A 15417-nucleotide genomic window follows, 5' to 3' on the forward strand; every position below is an offset into this window, starting at 1 on the left:
CTCTAGGAAGAGTCTTAGTGGTTCCAAATGTCTTAAATTTTAAGAATGATGGAGGCCACTGTGTTCTTGGGGACCTTCAATGCTGCAGAAATGTTTTGGTACCCTTCCCCAGAGCTGTACCTCAACACAATCCTGTCTCGGAGCTCTACGGACAATTCCTTCGACCTTGTGGCTTGGTTTTTGCTCTGCCGTGCACTGTCAACTGTGGGACCTTATATAAACAGGTGTATGCCTTTTCCAAATCAATTGAATTTAACTCCAAGTTGTAGAAACATCTCAAGGATGATCAATGGAAACAGGATGCACCTGAGCTCAATTTCAAGTCTCATAGCAAAGGGTCTGAATACTTATGTAAATAAGGTATTTCTGTTTGATAGTTTTTAGACATTTGTAAACATTTCTAAATACCTGTTTTCGCTTTGTTGTTATGGGGTATTGTGTGCAGATTGATAAACATTCTTTTGAAAAAAATTGTTTTAGTAAGTCTAACACAACAACATTTGGAAAGAGTCAAGGGGTCTGAATACTTTCCGAATGCACTGTACATATGAAGTGGGTAAAACGGTATGTAAATATTAGTAATGTGACCCGTGTTTAATTACTATGTACACAGGGCAGCATTCTCTAGGGTTCAGGATAGAGTACCGGGTGCTAGCCAGCTAGAACAGTGACTAAGATTCTAAAGTTTGTGAGGATCTTAGGGGCCAAGTTTGAAGAGCATTCTGCGCATTCTGTGTGAAGAATTTCAGGTTGTCGGTGAAGTTCACTCCGAACTTTTGACCCTTTCTACTCCGGGCCTGTGGATGGGGGTGTGCTCTCTCTGCTGTCTCCTGTCGTCCACAATCAGCACCTTCGTTTTGTTGACATTGAGAGAGAGGTTATTTTCCTTGCACCACTCAGCCAGGGCTCTCACCTCCTCCCTGTAGGCTGTCTCGTCATACTATTGTCATCAACAAACTTGATGATTGAGTTGGAGGCATTCGTGGCCACGCGGTCATGGGTGAACAGGGAGTACAGGAGGGGTTGAGGACGAACCCCTGTGGGGTGCATACTCAGCCCCTCCCCTGTGGGGTGCGTACTCAGCCCCTCCTGAGGATCAGGATGGTGGAGGTGTTGTGGCCAACCTTCACCACTTGGGGACGGGCCTGTCAGGAAGTCCAGGACCCAGTTGCACAGGGAGGGGTTCAGACCCAGGGCCCTGAGCTTCATGATGAGCTTGGAGGGCACTATGGTGTTGAAGGCTGAGCTGTAGTCTGAACAGCATTCTTACATAGCTATTTCTCTTGTCCAGGTGCGAAAGGGCAGTGTGCAGTGCAATGGTGATTGCGTCATTTCAGTCATAAAAAGGTAGAAGGGGAAAAAAGCCTGAGATTCTCAGTGACCCCAGGAATTTAATGGAGTGATTAACCCCGTATACCCCAAATAAAAATGATCCCTCATCATCACTAAACGGCAGTGTCAAAACCCTCAGAGGGCCGACAGTACAGTGAAGTACCTGGTCATTAAACAACAAATTAGACTTCCATTCTACAATAATGTACTGTATATATCACACTGGTATTGTAGAGCTAGAGATCTTGTTTTCACCTCAGTTGTTTAAACCACTTCATTCAACTCATTACTGACTCACAGACAGGATTACTGGAATACTGAGACCCTACTTTGACGTTTCCATTAGGGTTGCTAGCACGTAAATGGCTCATGGCTTGTACAGACGTAAACAGACAGACATGTCTTGGATCATGCTGCAACCGTACAGCTTTAGAGGGCTGAATTATCTGTATGACCCCATCAATGAGATGACGTATGAGATGTTGAAGTCGGAAGTTTACAAACACTTAGGCTGGAGTCATTAAAACTCGTTTTTCAACCACTCCACAAATGTCTTGTTAAGAAACTATAGTTTTGGCAAGTCGGTTAGGACATATACTTTGTGCATGACACAAGTCATTTTTCCAACAATTGTTTAGAGTCAGATTATTTAACTTATAATTCAGTGTATCACAATTCCAGTGGGTCAGAAGTTTACATACACTAAGTTGACTGTGCCTTTAAGCAGCTTGGAAAATTCCCTAAATTGATGTCATGGCTTTAGAAGCTTCTGATAGGCTAATTGAGATAATTTGAGTCAATTGGATGTATTTTCAAAGCCTACCTTCAGTGCCTCTTTGCTTGACATCATGGGAAAATCAAAAGAAATCAGCCAAGTCTTCAGAAAACAAATCATCCTTGGGAGCAATTTCCAAACGCCTGAAGGTACCACGTTTATCTGTACAAACAATAGTACGCAAGTATGAACACCATGGGACCACGCAGCCGTCATACCGCTCAGGAAGGAGACGCGTTCTGTCTTCTAGAGATGAGGTACAAAAGTATCTATATCCACAGTAAAACGAGTATATCAACATATCCTAAAATGCGGCTCAGCAAGGAAGAAGCCACTGCTCCAAAACCGCCATAAAAAAGCCAGACTACGGTTTGCAACTGCACATGGGGACAAATATTGTACTTTTTGGAGAAATGTCCTCTGGTCTGATGAAACAAAAATAGAACTGTTTGGCCATAATGACCGATGTTATATTTGGAGGAAAAGGTGTGAGGCTTGCAAGCCGAAGAACACCATCCCAAACATGAAGCACAGGGATGGCAGCATCATGTGTGGGAGTGCTTTGCTGCAGGACAGACTGGTGCACTTCACAAAATAGATGGCATCATGGAGAGGAAAATGTTGTGGATATATTGAAGCAACATCTCAAGACATCAGTTAAAGTTAAAGCTTGGTCGCAAATGGGTCTTCCAAATGGACAATGACCCCAAGCATACTTCCAAAGTTGTGGCAAATGGCTTAAGGACAACAAAGTCAAGGTATTGGAGTTGCCATCACAAAGCCCTGACCTCAATCCTATAGAAAATGTGTGGGCAGAACTGAAAAAGCGTGTGCGAGCAAGGCGGCCTACAAACCTGACTCAGTTACACCAGCTCTGTCAGGAGGAATGGGCCAAAATTCCAACGTATTGTGGTAAGCTTGTGGAAGGCTACCCAAAACCTTTTGACCCAAGTTAAACAATTTAAATGCAATGCTACCAAATACTAATTGAGTGTATGTAAACTTCTGACCCACTGTGATGAAAGAAATAAAAGCTGAAATCAATCATTCTCTCTACTATTATTCGGACATTTCACATTCTTAAAATAAAGTGGTGATCCTAACTGACCTAAGACAGGGAATTTTTACTAGGATTAAATGTCAGGAATTGAGTTTAAATGTATTTGGCTAAGGTGTATGTAAACGTCCGACTTCAACTGTATGTAACAGGTTCTTGGCACGTGCCCTGTATGCATTTAATACAGTAATGAGGTTCTCCCTCTGATATTTTCTCTGTCTTCCCATTGCAGATTGGATCTCTCCACCATGGAATAGGATGTGTAAGTACATGTTCACAGTTTGGCATGTAATGATCATGTCATTGTTATGCGTCATTTTACTCACCCACAGTTTCTATGTAAAGCAAGGGCCATTTATATGTGTTTAGTGTTCGGCCTATATTAACATCACCCAGTCTTACAGGATGGCTAAAATAATCCACATCCTGTAGATACTTGTTGTTTCAGATGGCTTTAGTTGGATTAAGGGTATTCTTGCCCCTAAGAGTCCACACCTATTACTGAGATGAGCAGGATCCCCTGTGATACACCTGTAGACAGAGTCAACACGTATACATTCCTAGGTGCCAGTGAGCTGCACTGTTTACTGACTGTGCTGAGCCGAGCCATGCATCACTGCCAAGAAGCAGACCACACAGAGAGGCTTCACACACACGCGCGCACACGCATATACACATACACGCCTACACACACACATATGCACACACTCCTACCCACACAGAAGCCTCCCACAGACAGAGGGCATTTGTTAGAGTGGGTATTATTAGTCATGAATGTTTTAGGGGTGAGACATGCTGAAAGATTGTTCTGAATCTATTTGGGAGAATAATAAACTATGTAACCTTCTGTAACCTATGTGCTCACAGGCTTCTGTTCTACTGCCATTACACTGTTTACATAATCATAGACTAGAGGAAAATCATCTAGATATCAGCTGGCTCCTGCTTTTCATTGGATATATCAGACAGTTTTATACCATCTTCATTTCCTGGTATTAAAGTTTTATGAGCAGAATTTGTGTGGGAATAAGTGACAGATGTGTTTTGATCCAAGGGAATCCTAGTCTTAATTACTCCTTGTCCCCTTGACTTCCAAACAAAGTAGGGTGGTGAAACCACCTCTCCTAACGACAATGAATACATTAGGATGAATAATGTAACAAGGAGAAACAGCATCACACAGGGGTTTTATTGCACACTATTCAGACATTATAATCCATTTCCCTTGCACTCCTCACACTAAATCATCCTAAAATAGAGGCTCACTGTTTGTTTTCATTTCCCTGTTGGCATATCTGAGGGGTGTGTGCGTGTGCGCACATATGTCTGAGTGTGTGCATGTGCGTTTAACAACTGTTATACTTCAATTTGGGGTCATATTACTCTTTGACCTAAGCCCAGGGCCTGACCACTGTGTGTTATGTTGTTGGGTTGGTTTCTAGGTGCTGTCCCTGCCCCATCGTAGGCTAGTGTGCTACTGTCGGCTGTTTGAAGTGCCAGACCCCAACAAGCTCCAGAAGTTAGGCCTGCACCAGCGGGAGATCTTCCTGTTTAATGACCTTCTGGTGGTATGTGTCCTCTCCTGCCTTTTGTCCTGCCCTGTCCTGTGTTAAATATGATCATTCAAATATGGTCTTTCAAATGTGGCCTCACAGCAACAACAATGAGCAAAGAAGTACAGTCTATGAGCTTTCAGTTCAAACCTTTTTTTGGTTTCTCCAATATCTTTCTTGCCCTCACAGTAAAACTTGTCTGTTTGTCTGTGTGCTTGTTTGGGTGTTTATTTGAGTGCAGGTGACAAAGATTTTCCAGAAGAAGAAGAACTCTGTGACATACAGCTTCCGGCAGTCTTTCTCTCTGTATGGGATGCAGGTTCTGATGTTTGAGAACCAGTGTAAGTAGAACAGACCTCTCCCTGTCCATTCACCATCTCTGCGATGTGTTGTTAGCCCAGCATGGTTATATAGTACATCCCACTGGGTTCAATTTTCACATCTATATACATGTTACCATCCTGTGATGATGGAATGAGACACTGTTTATACTTTCAAAACATCAGACAGATTTTAAAGTTCCTTTGTGGTCGATGCCCTGAGTTTTAAAGGTCTCTCTCTCTGTGTTTGGTCCAGATTACGGGAATGGAATCAGGCTTACATCAGCCATACCAGGTGCCGACATCAAGGTCCTCATCAACTTTAATGCGCCCAACCCCCAGGACCGCAAGAAGTTCACTGACGACCTGCGAGAGTCTATCGCCGAGGTCCAGGAAATGGAGAAATACAGGATAGAGTGTGAGCAGACATTTTAGCTCTCTGTCCCTCCCTCTGTTTGCCCCGCCCTCATTCCCTTTTCCCCCTCCCTCTATCCGCCCCTCCCTCCCTGGCCGCTGCTAGCCATGTGACCTCAGTCAAGTAGAGGCAGATAGGGCTTGGTCCTCATTACTCACTCTCTGTTTATGAGAAGGAATGTTTATGGAGTTCACAGGATGACTACCACGAGGAGGATTGGGTTTGCGGAATGGCATTTATCAAAGAGAAACACACAGAAGACTGTTTTTACGAAATGAGTCTAATATGCGAAAGGATTTAGATGCACTTTTACAATGTTACATTTGATTATTATGTAAATGCAATAGTTACCGAATGTATAGTAATAATCTGTATAAAAGTAAGTGCCAGTAATGAAATTATGAGGAAATGTAGAAATATTGTATGTTTGAAGATGAATGCTGAAAAACACACACACACACACACACGCTATCTTTACCTTACTCTCTCCCCATATGTATGTTCATATAAAGCTGAGCTTGAGAAGCAGAAAGGGGTGGTGAGGCCCAGTATGTCCCAGAGCTCTGGGCTGAAGAAGGAGGCTGGCAATGGCAACATGAACCGTGCCAGTCTGGACGACACCTACACCATGGGCGAGGGCCTGAAGAGGAGCGCCCTCAGCAGCTCCCTCCGCGACCTCTCCGAAGCAGGTAAGGTCAAAGGTCATCATTGTGTTCACCAAACGGTCCTTTCCTGGGAGAGACCCTCTGTTGTTTTTACCTCCTCACTCGTCCTATGGTAATATTACTCCAACATGATGTTTTATAGCACCTTGAACTGATGTCAGACTTCTCTTAAGCTGTATTGATGATTAAGTAAAACGTTATTCTGGTGAGATTGTCTTATTAAATAACTTAAATGCATTCTGTATCTGGGCAGTGTGAGACTTCACAAGATAATTGCGCTTAAGGTCCTGTTAGTTTAGTCCTAAAATTATTTTCTGGCACTGGTGCCCTACCCCAATGTGAAATATTTTATCATAACCTGGGATATGAAACAACAGAAGTAGGTTTGTGCCATTGAAAAATAGACGTTTCTAAATGAATAAGCTATTTGGTATGATGTTATCGACAGGTCTACTTTAGAGGGTTTGCCTTTCCACTGAAAAGTGATATTGAAGGAAGGATTGCTCTCACCCCTGTATCTAAATCAAAATATACTTTATCTCAATGAACACCTTTGATTTTTGCACTTTTTCGTGTCACATTATCATTCTTTAATCCCAATTTTTTTTCTCAAACATTTCATGATAAGGCTTGCTTGTTATATGTTTAATTAATCCACCGTTATTCACTACCAGTCATTCCAGTGTATTGCTGTGATCCAAACCTACTGAACTCAATGGGGATTTGTTCTCATACAATAACTGACGCAAGACGAGATCTGGTTCCAAAATTACAACAAACATCTCATTGTCATGAATATCCAGAATGTTTCACATAGCATTTCGACTCTAAAGCGATTCACCTTGAGAACATGTCATTCATTCTGGATCGCAGTTATGTTAAGACATCATGGTAACGTAATGAAATCCATATAGGAATTCCACAGTATCTCACATTAGGATGTATTTGCTCTGTTTCCATTGACATGTCGGGTACTATACTGAAATACAGATACGATAAGGCTAGTCAGTGCTGAAGTCGATAGATCAACATAGGAGTGTTTCCTCCCTCCTGTCTTAGGTTTTTGTGTACGTTTAAGCCCCAACTTTCTCCACACAGGATGTGGCATGGTAGTGTGGTCATGTCCTGTGTACAATATATTTAAATTTTCTCGCCGTTCTCCATCTCATTATGTACTTCCTGATATTTCCATTCCCATTCGGTTTTCTCCTGTTTCTCCATATGTCAAGACTGGTCATGTATCCATTGGCTGAGCCCTATGACAGTGGCAAACTGCTCTATATGCTCGTACACCTCATGTGCAACAGCCATTGTATTGCTTTTGATGTTTCTTCTCCGTGACTGTCACTGCCATTGGCTCGCTACAAAGCCACCCGTTACTCTTCCTTATGACAATCTACATCTTGTGACAACATGAAATCTGTGTTGTCACATTTTATCAGGAACAAATCTATGAATAATCTTAACTCGTTGTAGTTTAGAAATACTAACATTGCTTAGCTCTTTGTAGTTACACTGATGTCCTCAGCTGAATGTTGCAAAAACGATTTCCTTGTCCTTTAAGTTTGAGCAATGCAGTAAATTCCAAATGTAGTGTAAAAGTACACTGACCAAATGTCTCTCTTTATCTCCAAAGTAAATATGAACAAAGCTGCTAAAATAATGGACGTGACAGTAATACCTACCTATCTATCAACCGGTCCCCCACACACTCCCTGCCCCTTTTATCTCAGCTTCCAGTGTACTACTCACAACCAACTGCACTGCCCCCTAGGGGAGAGGAGGGCTGCCTAAACCTCTGTAGTTGATCCAGGAGTGCTGTCCTATCCATCTCTAATCTGTGGTATTGCATGTCTCGGGCAGGCAAGCGTGGGCGTCGCAGCAGTGCAGGATCACTAGACAGCAATATGGAAGTAAGTTGGAAGCAGCTGGTGTCCAAGCTACTCTGTGATGATGTGCTCTGTAAAAACACACAGTTTATTTTTGTTGTACTTGCACCCCTCTCTGCTTCATAGACTCTCAGTTCATTTTGTTTTATGACCTTTTTTTTTAATTTAATTTTTTATCTCGGATGCCTTTTAACAACCTGCCTGCCTCGGTTAGTGTGCATGCATGGGCTGCCTGCCTCTGACGCTGGCTAGATGGGAGACATGTCTTGTTTTGGTCATGTGGCCAGTTTGCCCTTTTTCTTAAAACAAGCATGACTACTAATTCCCCCTTCCTCCCTCTAATCCCCCCCAGCTGTTTGTTTTGATCACAGTCTAATGTCTTCCATTCAGCCATGTCCCATGGCTTTCCTTTGGGGCTCTCTTACCTTAGGCAGGGGTGCCAGTGAATGCCTGTTGTAGCACCTACTCTCCCCCTAGTGTTGTGCAAACCTAAAGCCCCCCTCTCTGGTCCCTCTACTGTCCCTTGCCTGTCCTATTGAAAGAAATCTCACAGAGGTTTGAGGCTCAGGGAGGAAGGTTATCTTACAACAGCTCACGGTCACATCAATATCTCACTGTCAGAACTTTATCGACAAGCTTTTTACACACAATATCAAAGAGTCAATATGAAAGATGTGGATTTCATTCATCATCATTTCTTCATTCCATGAGTCCGTGTGTTGGTTTTGAAGTCTGGGAACCCTTGAAAATGTCATTCCACTTTCAAAGAAATCTGTATGGTCTCTTCACAACCTTGGACAGAGCATGCACCAAAGGAAGGGTTTTTAAAACTTGGATGAATCACAAAAAGGATAGAGTTGGAACTAGATTGGGGGATAAGTGAACAGAGTTATTTTAATGTGACTACCAGATCTCCAGCATCTCTGCTTCCTGCTGTCTGGCTGAATGCAAAGCCAATATGGATGGAGATTTTGCTTGTCACCTCCTCTGCATGTGGATCCTCTGCCTCCATTGTTTTTAACCAGTTGCATGTGGGACTCTCAGGTATTGGAAGGCGTTCAACAATATGAATATATATATCAGCCTTTTATACTTTTGATGCATCTACAATAAAAGGATCCGTTTTAAAATTTCTCTTGACGCGTATGTCATTTAAGAAAGTTTGAGTTTTTTCTATATAGGTTTCTTCATTTGTACCATTGTCGAGTGGCCATAACCCTGATATTACCATTCATTATTTGTCTGTCCTTCATGAGCTGAAATTTTTTGTTAATTTTTTTGCATGCTCTGTCTGTAACGTTTTGCAACTTGCTGTTGACCCTTGAATATGCAGGCAGTTTTTCACCACTTCCATGAGGTGATGCCTTAGCATAACTGCTGGTAGTCTAGTATGTGGTGTGATACTGTGAGTGTCTGCCTGTATAGAAGGCATGGATAGAGATGATGTTACCCTCTTCTCTCCCACAGGGGTCCATCATTAACAGTCCTCACATACGCCGGAGAGCCACAACCCCACGCAGCGAGGGCCCGCCCCGGGGCCACCATACCATCCCCAACTCCTCCTCCCTCCTCGGGTCGCTCTTTGGCAGCAAACGGGGGAAGCCTTCATCCCAGAGCCATCCTCCTCTTCCTCTGCCTGGTCACCCCACCCTCATCTCCCACACGCCCCATCCATCCAACCTCCACCACACAGCCCAGCAGGTAGCCCAGGCCCAGCTCCACCACTCCCAGTACTGCCACGTCCAACAGAACCCCCCTCCCTACCACCACCACCACCATTACCACCCCCCTCCCCATACACAGTACCACCAGCACCCGGCAGCATATGCATCCTCCTCCCACACACACCAACACACCCACCCCCACCCGCATGTACCACAGCACAGCCACGGCACCCATAGCCAGCATTCCCATCACGCCTCACACTCCCAGCATGCCCCTCACCACCACAGTCAGATGCAGGGCCCGGCACCCAGCGGGCCCAAACCCAAACACAGTGGCATCAGCACCGTGGTGTGACCTCCCTCACTGAAAGAGAGCGAGAGCAAAAGAGAGAACGAAAGAGAGCTAGAGAGAGAGAGAAAATATTGAATGAGCAAAAGGAAAGAGTGAGTGAGTGAACTTAAGGGAGGGACAGTCTCTTCCCCCAAAGGGACAGAGGGTATACTGTCAGTCGATGGCTTATCTACTGTGTTCCACTGCTGTGATGGAGATGGACCTCTGGCAGTCCCATGTATCCGCTCCCCCCTTCAGCTGCTCACCAATATGCTGGATGGAAACCAGACTCAATTCTTCCACAAAGGGCCTCAGCTCGAACCTTAGTAAGGGCCTCTGTCTCTCTGTCAGGGCTTCAGGGAGGTGTTTTGTACGGGGAAACACTTTCCCCCCTCCTCCCCATGAACTCACACCAAACCCGGCTGTGACGGCTGAAGAGAACCGTGCATTCTCTGTAGGCCGCTGTCCACTTCGCCGTTCTTTCAATAGCCCGTCTTCCCTTCACGTAATCAGGAGACAAGACCACCTGGGATAGGCCTGAGAAAACATGTCTGACTGTTTTCTCTGTCACAATGGCATATTATATTGTATACAGTCTTTTTAAACAAAGCTAGCTTTTAACACTCTGCTTTCTTGAGGTTTCCAAAACTCTCTTCATTTCTAAAAATGCTCTTTGTTCTTGCCTCTCCTAGAATTCATGTTGTGTAAAAAAGCCTGGTGTAATCATTTCACAATAACTAGACCAACGGACAGGCTAACAACAGTCTCAATCGTAGTAGTTCTAGTGTTGTATTTACTGTAGAGGACAGCTTTACGTGTTGTCTCCTAGCTCTCATTGATAAATGTGCCAATTACTAATGCATAAACGATTTAGTCTAGACTTCATGTGCAGTATATTGTGCGTAAAGTACCTTGTAAGATTATACTTACAACCATTATTATCATTAGAAATCAACTGTATCAGTATTATACTGACTCTATGGGAACCGGATAGATGGGAAGGGGGAGTGGAGCCACGTTGTCAGGCAGTCCAATAACCTACTCTGGAACCTTTTGCCTTTCAACCAGAGCATTGAGAGACTGGAATGCAGCTGTGGCACGTGGCCCTCCTAATGCTGGGCTGTCATGTATAAAACCTCAAGAGTGAACAGATATTGGGTGTCTACTGACCATATGTTGTTCCTATGCTGGGTGGATGGGTCCCGCTCGGCTCGGTGTAGTACTTCGATATGAAGTACGGACGTTTAGTACTGTGAGTACGGGCGTGTAGTAAGGTGGCAGTGGTGGAAGGGTCACAGATCTCGTGTTGAGCTCATGGCCTTCTTTTGGTCGTATGCTGGCTTAAGCTCACAGCGTTCCTGACCTCTCAAGACACTTTACGCGATAGAAGTTGAGGCTCGCGTCACTTTACTGATGGACCCGCAGTAAAGCTGACAAATGTCTCATGCCTTTTGAAATATGAAGCAGCTGCATTCTTGACTCTTCAAATCAAAATACGATAATCCTTTATTTTTTTCATCATTTACTGTGTCTTTGTTTTCATCACAAAACCTGAGTAGGTGAGTGACTAGAATAACCTCTTAAGTATGTAGTGTTTAGTTTTTTGTTTGTCATCTTAGTTGTTATCATTATGTACAGTATGTGCAATATCTTCGTACTGGTTTTGTACATTCAAACAAAAACAAAAAAAAAGTGTCCCTTCTGTTTGTTTTGTGTGTTTCCATGTTGCATCGTTATTTATTTAGGTTGGACCCCTGTCGTTCTCTCTCAGTGGCTTAATGTGTGGCTGTTCTCATGGTTCTCTGAGAAACACGGTCCTGGGATTTTCGAAATCAGTGGAATGTCGAAGTGGTTTTGCATGTAATGTTATTAATGTGAGGCTATCCTCAGCACATTGTATAACAAATCAGTGTTACCATAGTCGATTGAAGTGCAATCACATTTAAAAAAAATACAGACTTGTAAAGGCCCTTTACAGGTTCAAGTCTGTTATCATGTTGTCCTGGAAGAGATTCAGGTGAATTCTTTTGTTTTTTCCTTTTTTCTTTTTCAGATGATATACTTATTTAGACAGTTGACGGCAGTGCTTGACTTGGACTGAAATAGGTTCCGGTACTCATTTTGGGTGCCAGTACTGTTTTATATTTAGGTACTGGAGCTCCTCAATACTTATGAGCTAAAATTATATAAGAGGAACAGAACCTCAAGCAGTAGTATGAAGTGCCGGTACTCTGCTCCGGTGTCCCAAGTCAAGCACTGGTTGACGGTGAAAAGAAAGAGGAATGTGTGTATATATTTTAATAAAGAAATATGCTTCCCTCGGGGCAGAACAGAAATATTTTGCTGGATAAGCACATATGAAGGAGCGCTTTCATTTTTCAGGAAATCCAGATCTAATACACAGCAAAGAAATGCAAATGAAACTAAGGAACTGGGTTATATGTAAAGAAAAATATCTTTCTACATTCTACGAAATGAGAGTATATTATCGCGTGTACATTAAAGTAAAAGTCAACTGTTTGTCCCAATATTCAGGGTGTAAAATGTATTTTAACATTCACTAAGAAAACCACAACCGTAAGTCAGACTTCCCACTGGGCACACACTGATGGAATCAAGTTTGTTTCCACATTTCAATGCAATTACGTTGAACCAACGTGGAATAGACGTTGAATTGACACCTGTGCCCAGTGGGTTGAGGCCTAGGCTTCACTCAACACGTCTGTTCATGTTAGATCCATGATATTATAACAACAAATAAGGAAATGTAGACAGATAAACATATCTTACCTATGACATGAATAATCAATTGAATGTCTTTCTAATTTTCTTTTTTGTAACTCAGAAATGGTCGGACAATGTAAAAATAGAGAACGAAATGTATACAATTATCTTGGTATGTGTTGTAGTGCTTCAAGAATTGTCCACAGTCTATAGTCTGATAAGTACCCCCACGATGCACTGCATGGACCTGATGCGTCATGTGTCTTTTTCACTGTGAGCTGACTGAACAGGTCAGCCTGTAAAGTTGAATAACTTTATTTCCTCTCTTTTCATTGGTTTAGATTTGGAATCTCCTGATGTTGACTTGCTCTTGCGTCCCACATTAAGCTGATTGTTACTGGAGCTCAGCATGCATTTCATCTACATACACACTACCAGTCAAAAGTTTTAGAACAGCTACTCATTCAACGGTTTTACTTTATTTTTGACTATTTTCTACATTGTAGAATAATAGTGAAGACATCAAAACTATGAAATTACACATATGGAATTATGTAGTAACCAAAGAAGTGTTAAAGAAATCCAAATATATTTTATATTTGAGATTCTTCAAATAGCCAACCTTTGCCTTGATGACAGCTTTGCACACTCTTGGCATTCTCTCAACCAGCTTCATGAGGTAGTCACCTGGAATGCATTTCAATTAACAGGTGCGCCTTCTTAAAAGTTCATTCGTGGAATTTATTTCCTTCTTAATGCATTTGAGCCAATCAGTTATGTTGTGACAAGGAAGGGGGGTATACAGAAGATAGCCCTATTTGGTAAAAGACCAAGTCCATATTCTGGCAAGAACATCTCAAATAAGCAAAGAGAAAGGACAGTCCATTACTTTAAGACATGAAGGTCAGTCAATATGGAACATTGCAAGAACTTTGAAAGTGCAGTTGCAATTTTGCAGCCCAAATAAATGCTTCAGTTCAAGTAACAGACAAATATCAACATCAATTGTTCAGAGGAGGATGTGTGAATCAGGCCTTCAGGGTTGCATTGCTGCAAAGAAACCACTTCTGAAGGACACCAATAAGAAGAAGAGACTTGCTTTGGCCAAGAAACACGAGCAATGGACATTAAACCGGTGGAAATCTGTCCTTTGGTCTGATGAGTCTAAATTTGAGACTTTTGGTTCCAACCGCCGTGTCTTTGTGAGATGCAGTGTGGATGAACGGATGATCTCCGCATGTGTATTTCCCACCGTAAAGCATGGAGGAGGAGGTGTTATAGTGTGGGGGTGCTTTGCTGGTGACACTGTCTGTGATTTATTTAGAATTCAAGGCACACTTAACCAGCATGGCTACCACAGCATTCTGCAGCGATACGCCATCCCATCTGGTTTGGAATTAGTGGCACCATCATTTGTTTTTCAACAGGACAATGACCAAACACACTTTCTCCAAGAAGGAGAGTGAAGGAGTGCTGCATCAGATGACCTGGCCTCCACAATTCCCCGACCTCAACCCAATTGAGATGGTTTGGGATGAGTTGGACTGCAGAGGGAATGAAAAGAAGCCAACAAGTGCTCAGCATGTGGGAACTCCTTCAAGACTGTTGGAAAAGCATTCAAGGTGAAGCTGGTTGAGAGAATGCCAAGAGTGTGTAAAGCTGTCATCAAGGCAAAGGTTGGCTATTTGAAAAATATTAAATATAATTCTGATTTATTTAACACCTTTTTTGGTTACGACATAATTCCATATGTGTTATTTCATAGTTTTGATGTCTTCGCTATTATTCTACAATGTAGAAAATAGTGCAAATGAAGAAAACCCCTTGAATGAGGCGTTCTAAAACTTTTGGCCGGTAGAGTACATAGTCATTGTAAAAATAACAATACATAAACACGTCGCACTTCTGTTATTATTGAGCCCGGGTGCTTTAGCTTTGAAAATAGCGGAGTAGAAGTGCTGATTATGGAATTCTAAAAAGGGTGATTTATCTAGAAGGATGACGAGAAGGGACCAGGTGGGAGAAAAATAATCTGTACACAGGGAGTACATTATCACTACTCTAATCCCAATATCTGCAGTGGAGATCATATGAGGTGACAACCTTTTTATATGGGAGGATGAAGATATGATTTTCAACATATCGCTCGTCTCTGCCAGCAACATTAGAGAACTGTCACTCGCTGTGGCTCTGACGGACTGTTATAACGTTCCCCGCCCCTACACACGCGCACACACTCTCTTTCTCTCATCCCATGCTGCAAGCTGTTCTATCAGGCGCAAGACACACAATTAAACAAGGGCAAGACAAGAGATGCCTCATTTCAATGTGCATTCAGTTTGTCCAGTGAGTAGTGAGTCAGTAAGACCCCCAGTTATCGTAAAACTTCAACTGTGACAATGTTGACAATGCTAAATAAACAAATATATGACTTATGGTACGCATGTGTTGGTCTTTGGCTTCTAATGTATGTTATCGTGTCAGTCTTTTTCCTTTTATCTTACCATGTCAAATCAAGTAAAGCCCTTAGAAAAGGTACCCGTAGAACGTGTTATCTACTTCTTAGATAAATGTTGCATAGCTATCAGTGAGGTACATAAAAAAAGGAATGTATTCTGTATTTTTGACCTGTGTTATGGTTAGTAAAGTCAGTAATACACAGTGTAACCACTGGAGGGCGCACACATGAATA

The 15417-nt window shown here is 42.6% G+C and overlaps 1 protein-coding gene across 8 annotated transcripts in view; it reads left to right on the top strand.

Moving 5' to 3' along the window:
• LOC109907761 (IQ motif and SEC7 domain-containing protein 1) overlaps positions 1–15165 on the top strand; it is a 182339-nt gene extending 167174 nt beyond the window's left edge. For 6 of the 8 annotated variants that reach the window (XM_031793947.1, XM_020505947.2, XM_020505948.2 and 3 more), the window contains exons 8-14: positions 3397–3426; positions 4607–4732; positions 4959–5058; positions 5294–5455; positions 5965–6141; positions 7981–8030; positions 9474–10025. In XM_031793947.1, coding sequence (XP_031649807.1) covers positions 3397–3426; positions 4607–4732; positions 4959–5058; positions 5294–5455; positions 5965–6141; positions 7981–8030; positions 9474–10025 — 1197 coding nt within the window. Of the gene's footprint in view, positions 1–3396; positions 3427–4606; positions 4733–4958; positions 5059–5293; positions 5456–5964; positions 6142–7980; positions 8031–9473 lie in introns of all 8 variants that reach the window. The other 2 variants (XM_020505944.2, XM_020505951.2) reach the window with 2 other exon arrangements.
• Positions 15166–15417: the final 252 nt, after the last annotated feature.

This window comes from Oncorhynchus kisutch, linkage group LG17, assembly GCF_002021735.2.
Source record: "Oncorhynchus kisutch isolate 150728-3 linkage group LG17, Okis_V2, whole genome shotgun sequence".
Taxonomy (NCBI): Eukaryota; Metazoa; Chordata; class Actinopteri; order Salmoniformes; family Salmonidae; genus Oncorhynchus; species Oncorhynchus kisutch.